General features: G+C 48.7%; 1 protein-coding gene across 1 annotated transcript; it reads right to left on the reverse strand.

The window, feature by feature from the left end:
• Positions 1 to 3807: 3807 nt before the first annotated feature.
• Positions 3808 to 9012, reverse strand: C1H9orf152 (chromosome 1 C9orf152 homolog). Its single transcript, XM_081526623.1, has 2 exons — positions 8820 to 9012; positions 3808 to 4319 (listed from the first exon to the last, which is right to left on the reverse strand). Exons 1-2 carry the CDS (start codon positions 9010 to 9012, stop codon positions 3808 to 3810), a joined length of 705 nt encoding a protein of 234 aa, XP_081382749.1.
• Between the last annotated feature and the right edge of the window lie 297 nt (positions 9013 to 9309).

The raw sequence follows: 9309 nt of genomic DNA on the forward strand, positions 1-9309 counted from the left end.
CCCCTAGCGGGGATAGATTAGAATTGACTGCTAATGTGACGGATACTTCCTTCCGCACCTCCCACACTCCAGGGCCTTTTATCACCTTATTTTACAACTGGGCAATTTGCGGCTCTGCCAGTAACTGAGCTCAGGCCGGGTCTGCCAGTGGTAGTGCTGAGACTGGAGCCCAGATGCGCCTGCCTCCAAGCCCCTGAAGTTGGCAAGCACATGGGCTGGAAGACTCAATGACCCTAAGGTAAGCAACTGGAGGCAGGATTTATTCTCTAGTTTAGGAAAACCTTCTGCCAATCCTGGGGAGAATGTGGAAAAAGAAGGTTAGCTCCAGCCCTGACTGTCAGGGGAGACAAAATCAGAGTGGGTGGCGACAGCCCACGGGTCATTTGAGCCCTTTGCCACACACACAGGTTTGACCGCCTGTGGGTTAGGAGAAATGGTGTGCCTATAATTGAGAAACAAAGATTGTTCTGGTCTAATGCTCCTGGCCGGAGAAGGCAATGGCATCCCACTCCAGTACTCTTGCCTGGAAAATCCCATGGATGGAGGAGCCTGGTAGGTTTCAGTCCATGGGGTCACAAAGAGTCGGACACAACTGAGCGACTTCACTTTTCCTTTTCACTTAAATGCATTGGAGAAGGCAATGGCAACCCACTCCAGTGTTCTTGCCTGGAGAATCCCAGGGATGGAGGAGCCCGGTAGGCTGCCGTCTCTGGGGTCGCACAGAGTCGGACACGACTGAAGCGTCCCAGCAGCAGCTGCAGTGCTCCTGGCAGAAGCAGCCTTGTGGGAAAGAGTAGAAGGATTCAAAGCCAGACTTCCTCTTGCCCCTCTCCCTTCAAGCTCTACCACAGGGAACACTTAATCCTCAACTCCTCCCCAGGCGCAAGAATGACCCCATCCCAGGAGAAGGCCATGCCTCTGGGGCAAAGACATTGTCAGCCTTGGTGGACATCAGTTGGCTCTGGCTTGAACTTGCTAACATCCGGCATTGCTTCTTGGACTCTGGCCTCTTAAACCAGACAGAGGAAGAATGTGGACTCTAGAAAGGGAGCATTTGGAGGTTTGCAGTTAGGGGAGTGACCCTTGCAAAATCTTGTTCTATCTCTTGCCTCTGAGGTCTGAGACTCCACATCCAAAAAGCCCCTTCTCTCCTGGTCACTTCTCTTCAGTGTCCCTCACCGTCTCCTCCTCCCTCTATCCCACTTCTTCTGAGTAAGGATTGGAAAACTCCTTAGAGATTTTTCAACTAAGTGAATTGGGAGTTTTCCTTCTGGACCTCATTCCGGACCCTGTCTTCCCTCTACACTCTGCATACATGTACCTTTCTCATTCTAAGTACCTCTACATACTCATGACACTTCAGTTCTTATGTCTAGCCCAGAACTCTAGTCTCATTTAAATACTTGCCTATTTGATATTTTTATTTGTGTGTCTCTAAGCATCTCAAACTCAGTATCCTTCAAATTTAGCTGGCAATTCTTCTTCAGTAAATCCTGTTGATTCTATCTCCAAAATATATTTATGTCAAATGTGTCTACTTTTCTTTCCTTTCTCTGCTCCCACTCGTGCTTTACCTAACAATATCTTTCCCACTGAACTTACCCCAATCATTTTTCCCCCGACATTGCTCTTCAGCATGACCATCAATTCATTCTCCACAAACAACAAGTCATCTGGTTAAACTGCAGGTCAAATCATTTTAGTCTCATTTGTAAATCCCTTAACAGCTACTTACTATATTCAAAATAATTGATTATACCTAATATTGTCACCTAGCCCTTCTCTACCAGCAATGGCACCCCACTCCAGTACTCTTGCCTGGAAAATCCCATGGACAGAGGAGCCTGGTAGGCTGCAGTCCATGGGGTCTCGAAGAGTTGGACACGACTGAGCGACTTCACTTTCACTTTTCACTTTCATGTATTGGAAAAGGAAATGGCAAACCACTCCAGTGTTCTTGCCTGGAGAATCCCAGGGACGGCAGAGCCTGGTGGGCTGCCGTCTATGGGGATGCACAGAGTCAGACACGACTGAAGTGACTTAGCAGTAGCAGCAATATTGTGACCGAGCCCCTCTCTACCAGTGTTAGTCATTACTTTTGTTCATTCATATTTTCATTCTTTCTCTCCTTGTGGGCACATGGAATCACTGCACTTTCTTATACGTATGAAGTGGACATATGTCTGTGTTACTTGTTTTGGACAATGAAACATAAGCTAAGTGGTTTGAGAGCTGGTTCATGACTATTAATGCACTTTCTTCTCCTGCTACAGTAATTAGGGAAACCAGTGTCGATAAGGTGGTGCCACAAGATTGAAGAAGCTTGAATTAGTAGTAGTACTTGTAGGAGAGCTGGGCTGGAAGTTTGCGCAAATCCACAGTGAGATGTCTATGAGTGAACAAAAAATTAGCTTCTATTGTGAGATTTGGAGCTTGTTTGTTACTCAGCAAAACATATCCTATCCTGATTACCACGGTAGAAAGAGGACTTACTTGTGGGAAGCCTCTTTAAAATAAAAGCAAAGGATAAAGTTGTTTTCAGCAAAATGTCTTGATTTTTATTAGACAGCAAAAAATTAACAACTGACTCATTAGTTATTCACAAAAGGAATCAAAATGAACCCCCAAGTTGGAGGGAGTTTCAGGGTGGCTCAAGGAGAAGGCACATACGTGTTTTTGAGAGAAAATGACACTCCTAGCTAACAACTCTTATGGGTGGGCAAGACTGAATTACCATGGGGGAAAAAGGAAGATGTGGGTAAAACTTTACAGAGAGAGAATCTAGCATGAGGAAAAGTCACCTTAGGTGTGTTTAAGTGTATTGATTAAAGTTAACCAGGTAAGATACTTTCTTCCCCACTAACCAAGTAACAGTTGTTTCACTTTGGTTTAAAATATACAAGGAAGGATCTGAATGATTCAAATGTGGCTGAAAGGGAGCAGTTTTTGAGGAACATATACTTTCTAAGCAGGAACATTTCTTTGTTTTCTTCTCCGAGGTTTCTGTTACTATATATCTTCAGTGATGGGCAGTATTTAATTCGGAGAGAGAGAGATTGAGAAAGGAAAGGAGAGAGAAGACAAATAGGGAATAAGGAAGTAAAGGATGGAGGGAGAAGGGTAAAAGGAAGTAAATCGATAATGAGACTGGAATGTGCAGTCTCAATGAGAGGGGAGAGATGGCCAGCTCTTCCTAAAGACCCTTAAACACACAGAACAGTAGGTAGCATCGTTTTGACCCTTTTACCCAGGGTGACTATACTCTGGGAGGCTGGGGCTGAAATGCTGTGGTCACTATGAATGAAGGGAGTGACTTCTAAGTGTGCTGGCCTTCAGGCATAGCAACCAGAAGGAGGCAGTTCTCAGAGCTCCTCTTCTCCAGAACACGTGAGAAATCCGCAGAAGTTACTGAAAACATCGTTGCTCACACCTGTTGACTCCAGGGCACTGCTGAGGCTTCCATTGGCTAGAGTCTCTGTTTTATGTTTCAGAATTCTCTAGATCCAGGGACTGAGCTGATGTCCACAGCACTGTCTTCTTATATAAGCAGAATGGGGCTGTGTTGATGGGACAGCACTCTTTCATCCTGAGCTGTGAGCAGTCTGGTCTGGACAGTCTCTTTTTCTTTTTTTTGTTTTGAGGCACAAGACTCTGTGCCCACTGTGAAGTTCATTTCCCACAGTCCGACCTATAACTGATGTCATTCAGCTCTGCTCACAGCTCCAGGCCTTAGTTTTGCCTCTGCCTCCCAGGTTCCTTGATGAGGCCATACGTGGCCTCAAAGTTGAGGCCTCTGAGTAGAGAGCTTCAGGCTGGACCATATAAGCCCAGGTTCCGGGCAGCCTGGGAGATCCTGGGAGTTTTCCTCTGGGGAAATGGATAGTGAGCTGGTTTTCCAGCCCGGTGTGGCCTCTTTATGGCAGGAGGGCCCTGAGTGCCTATGTGGAAGCCAGATCCCACTGCCTTTGTCTGTGACTCGTCCACTTGGCACTCAGGCTGGGCTGCTTCTGGGATGGTGGTTTTTTGCTGAGTCATCTGAGTGTCTTCAAACAAGCCTGGGAGCCTTTGCTCAGACCCCATGAACTTGTCCTTGTGCTTTACATGAAGACTGGTTCCCTGGCGGAAGGTTTGGACCAGGCGGTGCATCTCTAGGTGTGTGTGCCACGGAGACTCGGGGGTCTGCAGACAGCCCCTGTCATCCTCCTCCAGCGTCTCCTCTGCCTCAGGAGCCGCCTCCTCTGGGGTCAGGGAATGCCTTCTCTCCTTGTTAATCCAAACAGCACTGACCATGGCCTCGGCTGGGGCGGGCAGGTTCTCTCCTGAGAAAGCAAGGCACCAACAGGGTCACCGCTGGAAGGTACAGGGGCAGCCCTTGTTTAGGGGATTCTCAGAGCTTTCAAGCTGAGAAAGTCCATGCCCAGTACATCAAGGAGGCCAGATACCCAGGGCACTGCACTATCTCTAACACACACCCATTCACGCACAATTATTCATTCTTTCCATTATTAAGTATTCATAATGTGCCAGGCATTATTTTGGAGAAGGAAATGGCAACCCACTCCAGTGTTCTTGCCTGGAGAATCCCAGGGACGGTGGAGCCTGGTGGGCTGCCGTCTATGGGGTCGCACAGAGTCGGACACAACTGAAGCGACTTAGCAGCGGCAGGCATTATTTATTTGAGGTGTTGAGACAAAATCTACCCCTTCATGATGTGGTCTAGTGGAGCAGAAAGTGTTATTTGAACAGTTGTGTCCGACTCTTTGCCACCCCATGGACTGTAGCCCAACAGGCTCCTCTGTGCGTGGGATTTCCCAGGTGAAAATACTGGAGTGGGTTGCCATGCCCTTCTCCAGGGGATCTTCCCAACCCAGGGATCGATCCCTTTCACTTTCTACTCCACTAGACCACATCATGAAGGGGTAGTTTTTGTCTCAGTGTTCATTACTGTATTCTCAAGACCTCGAATATAAGGAATAAGCAAACAAACATATGGTAATAAAAGTTCCAATGATAAGTAGTGCTGTGGAAAAAAATTCAAAAATGAGAGTTTAATAATAGACTTCAGTCTTTGCAGGGAGGGAGTGAACCGTAGGAAGAGCTGGGAAACTCACATTTGAGGCTGAAAGAAGAACCAGGAGCAAGGGCACACACATGTCCACCCACAGGTGTGATTCATACACACTGGCCAGTGGAAAGGGGTTATTCTTTTGTGTTATGGGATTCTGATGAAGGATTTAGCATCCAAGGCAGAGGAGGAGGGGCTGTGTTTGAAGCAGCTCCTGTCGGAGGACTGGTCTTGATCTTTCATCTCATAGCCACTGTCCTGGAAACATGTTTGCAGCACTGTCCGCTTTCCTGCCCTGGCTTCAGGGATGAGCAGGTGGGCCGATGCCTCTGTTCCTTCTCAGGGACATCTTTTTACCACCTCGTGGAACATGGTAGTTTCTGGTCAACTCTTGGTGGCGGCGAGGGTTGGAGGAATGACTGAATGTCATTTTCCTATAGAAAGGAGGCCTGGGACAAGCCTGGAATTGCCTCTGAAATGTCAGCAAATCTTCCTTGAGTGTTCTGATATTTGTCACTGCAGAAGGCCCTGTAGATGACAACATCCACAGTGGGAGTAGAGAGATGATGTTAAAGGAGTAAAGCTGGGAGGAGACCTTGAACTCCAATGCTAGGAATCTAAAACACCTGCCATTTCTAGAACCTGAAGACATTCCATAATGTTAAGAGGAAAGCTAATTTCAGAGCCTTCCTTCCATTAATCAGCTCCCAGAATACCTACCCCTCCAGATATAACTCTGTGTCTTGAGATGCTGAAATCTAATGGGAGCCAGTCTCAATGGCCACTCTGTCTTCCTGGATCTCTGATGTGCTGGACACAGAGGATCCCTGTCTTCTAAATTCCCTCTACTTGCTTGGCTTCATGGCATTAATATCTCCTGGTTTTCTCCTCCATTTAAGAAAAATGAATTGTGGCAAGACCCACACAACATAAAACTTACCACCTTTAGCCATTTTGAAGTGTACAGTTCAATAGTGTTAAGTCCAGTCACATGGTTGTGCAACTGATCTCAAGAAATTTTTCATCTTCCCAGACTGACACTATACCCATTAAACAACAATTCTTCATCTCCTCCACCCCCACCCTGGCAACCACCGTTCTACTTCCTGTCTCTGATTTGATAACTCCATGTACTTCATATGAGTAAATCATTTACAGCATTTGGCTTTTTGTGATTGGCTTATTTGACCTAGTGTAATGTCCTCAAGATTCATCTGGTTTCATCCAAGATTCAGCATGTGTGAATTTCCTTCCTTTTTCAGGCTGGTGTTCAGCTGCTACCATTTCAACTGCTGTCTTCTCTGACTTTTCTTCCTCTGCTGTGCCTTCAGTAATTTAGCGTTCTATAACTCTGATTGTCCTCCCAGCCTCTTATCAGTTTATGCATTGGTCCCCCACAATTTATCCATGCCTGTGACTTCAACTACCAACAATTTGTTGATAACCCCAAACCTATATCTCGAACGCAAATTACTCTCCTGAGATCCAGGCTGGTTGGAAGTTTTACAGATAATTCCCTCAAATGCAGCATGTTTAAAAATTTTTATTTGGGTTGTGCCGGGTCCTAGTTGTAGCACGTGGAATCTTTACTTGTGGCATGCAGGATTTTTAGTTATGGCATGTGGGATGTATTTCCCTGACCAGGGATTGAACCCAGGCTTCCTGTGTTGGGAGTCATAGCCACTGGACCACCAGGGAAGTCGTCAAATGTAGCATATTCACAAATTCATCTGTCCCTATCAGAAATCTTTTCCTCCTATATTCCCTATCTTACTGGGTGGCATCACCAGCCACCCTATTGCTAACGTGCAGGCAGAATTGCTTTCTTGCCCCTACCATCATTTTTTCACTTCATCTTTATAATCTGAAAGTGAACGTGTTAGTTGCTCAGATTCTCTACTGTCTGAGGCACCAGGGAATCTGCCTGCAATGCAGGGGACTTGGTTTCAATCCCTGGATCAGAAGATCCCCTGGAGAAGAAATGGCAACCCACTCTAGTATTGTTGATTGGAGAATTCCATGGGCAGAGGAGCCTGGCGGGCTACAGTCCATGGAATCGCAAAGTGTTGGACACGACTGAGCAGCTAACACTTCCACAGTTTGTAACTGGACTCGGATTTCTTCCTGGAGAACCACCTTATTCCTCACACCCAGTCCAAATGCTTCAAGCGTCCTTCCAACTCAGTCTCATGTGACCTCGTGGTCCTTAGCCAATCAGTACAGGAAGTCCCAAGGAGCTTTATCCGTATTCATTTGTTTCGTTCCCACCACAATATTATACTTTGAGGACTATGGTTATTCCCGGTTGACAGATGAGGAAACTGAGTCACAGAGGAATTTATAGGACTTGTTCAAAGCTGCACAGAGCAAGTCAGCGGCAAAGCTGGGGCTCACGCTGTCCTCCAGAGACCAAGTACAGGGACACCCCAGCAGACAGCACACTGGTTCTCACAGTTAGAACAAGAATGTGAACTTGCAGACTGCTGTGAAAGAAGTACCCTGAAAGATCCTGACCGAGCCTGCGGGTCAGAAGTCTTCCCTGGGGAAGCAGTGACGGAGAACTACCCCTTGCCTTAACCCGTCGTAACTCCTGACATGGTGACTCATCACGTGGTGATGATGGAGGCAGGAGCTCTGAATTACAGGATGCAGGAGAAAAGGCCAGCAGGGAAGGTTGGGGCAGGGGTGGTAAACACTATGGGGTGTGCTGAGCTTGTGATGTCTTTGGGACATACACATCACACAGTTTTGTGAGTCTGAATCACAGGTGTGTTAAACCTGCTTTCACTTGATACGGGTTTAATGAATGTTTGTTGAGTGACTGAATGAATAAACAGCCTTGAGGATGGGAAAGCTTTAGGAAACTGTCAGCTCTGCCCTGCAGAGATGGCGGTGCTGTTTGGTTGTGCCAGTTCAGTTCAGAAAGATCCCACTGGTTGGCCCAAGTCACGCGAGATGGGTGCTTTTAGCCCATGGCAGCACACTTCCTGTCACTTCCCAGGCAGTGAGGTCCCTCTGGCCCCTGAGTCCCTCCCAGCCCAGCCTGGATGTGTTCCCAGGGAGTGTGAACGATGTAAACAACCACAGAAATTCCCCGGCACAGCCTACACCTTTCAGGGGGTCTTCCTACTTCTCTTGACTTGTCTCTCTGGGTTTAGAGGATGAAGGGCTGAGATTTGAGTCTTGAGCTCCTAACTTCCTCCTGGAATAAATTTGAGTTCCTAATGGAAGGGAGGCTTCTCCCCTGAAGGAGGGGCTTCTATATCTCAAGGCTTCTCTGGCTGGTGGGTGAGCCTGGGTGCCTCCTGGGTCCCTGAGCCCTGTGTTTCCTCTGGCCAGTGCCCAGGCTGTTGGAAATATCACATGTTCTCTCTCCAGAGCCAGTTTCTCTGGTTTGCAGGAGGTGCCTGAGTGAGACCTGGCCAGGAAGCAGAGCTCCCATCTCCCCACGTGGCCTAGCGGGGGGTGGGATGGGGGGTGCCAAGCCCCGCTCACCAGGCAGACCAGTTCAGCAAGATCAGAATCTAAGAGCAGAGGCCAGGAATGGCATGTTGCCTGCCAGCCCCCTGCTGGAGCCCCCTGCCTGGTTCAGATGGCACCCAAACCAGCCCCTCTCTCCTGACCCTGTCTCGCTGCTTTTGTCCACCGGGAGGGCCCGCAGAGCCCTGGCCCTGCGCTGCCCACAGCTTTGCCACCTGTTCTGCCCACAGCCAGGTCCTCCCTGCCTCTGCCCCCAGCACCTGCCCAGCCCTACCTTTCGGGAGCACCACGACGTGGGCCTGAGCCCTCTGCTTCCGTCTCAGGCCTTCATACTGGGCTCGCAGGAGCTGGATGTTAAGCAGGGGCCCTTTCCGGGGGGCCTGAGGCCCGGAGCCCTCGGCCATGTAGCAAGACCCCAGCTGCCAGAAGTGGGGCAGGGCGGGGCACAGGCAGGGCAACCCTTTCATCCGGATCCGGGAGGAAAGCAAACACGGATGGGCGGGGCCCAGGGGCTGGTGGGGTCAGGGAAGTGAGGAGGAAGGTAGCCAGATCCCGTGGAGAACAAGGTAGGGAGAGTGTGAAACGGAGGAGGGGAATGGGGTGGAAAGGGGCGGTAAGGAGAAGGAAAAAGTCTGGGGGCGGGGGCTGCAAGAGGGAAACTGAGGACGAGGGAAGGAGGGGTTACAAAGAGGGGATACGGGATGGAGAAGAAGGTGACCCCAGAGATGGATGGAGGAGAGAAGCGTAGGACAGGAGAGCAGCAG

This window comes from Giraffa tippelskirchi, chromosome 1, assembly GCF_054371585.1.
Source record: "Giraffa tippelskirchi isolate mGirTip1 chromosome 1, T2T-mGirTip1v1.2.pri, whole genome shotgun sequence".
In the NCBI taxonomy this organism is placed as follows: domain Eukaryota; kingdom Metazoa; phylum Chordata; class Mammalia; order Artiodactyla; family Giraffidae; genus Giraffa; species Giraffa tippelskirchi.

Coding starts and splice junctions, on each gene's coding strand:
- C1H9orf152 (XM_081526623.1), bottom strand. CDS start 9,012: ATGAAAGGGTTGCCCTGCCTGTGCCCCGCCCTGCCCCACTTCTGGCAG. Junction 4,320..8,819: donor CGTCGTGGTGCTCCCGAAAG/GTAGGGCTGGGC, acceptor TTGCTTTCTCAG/GAGAGAACCTGCCCGCCCCA.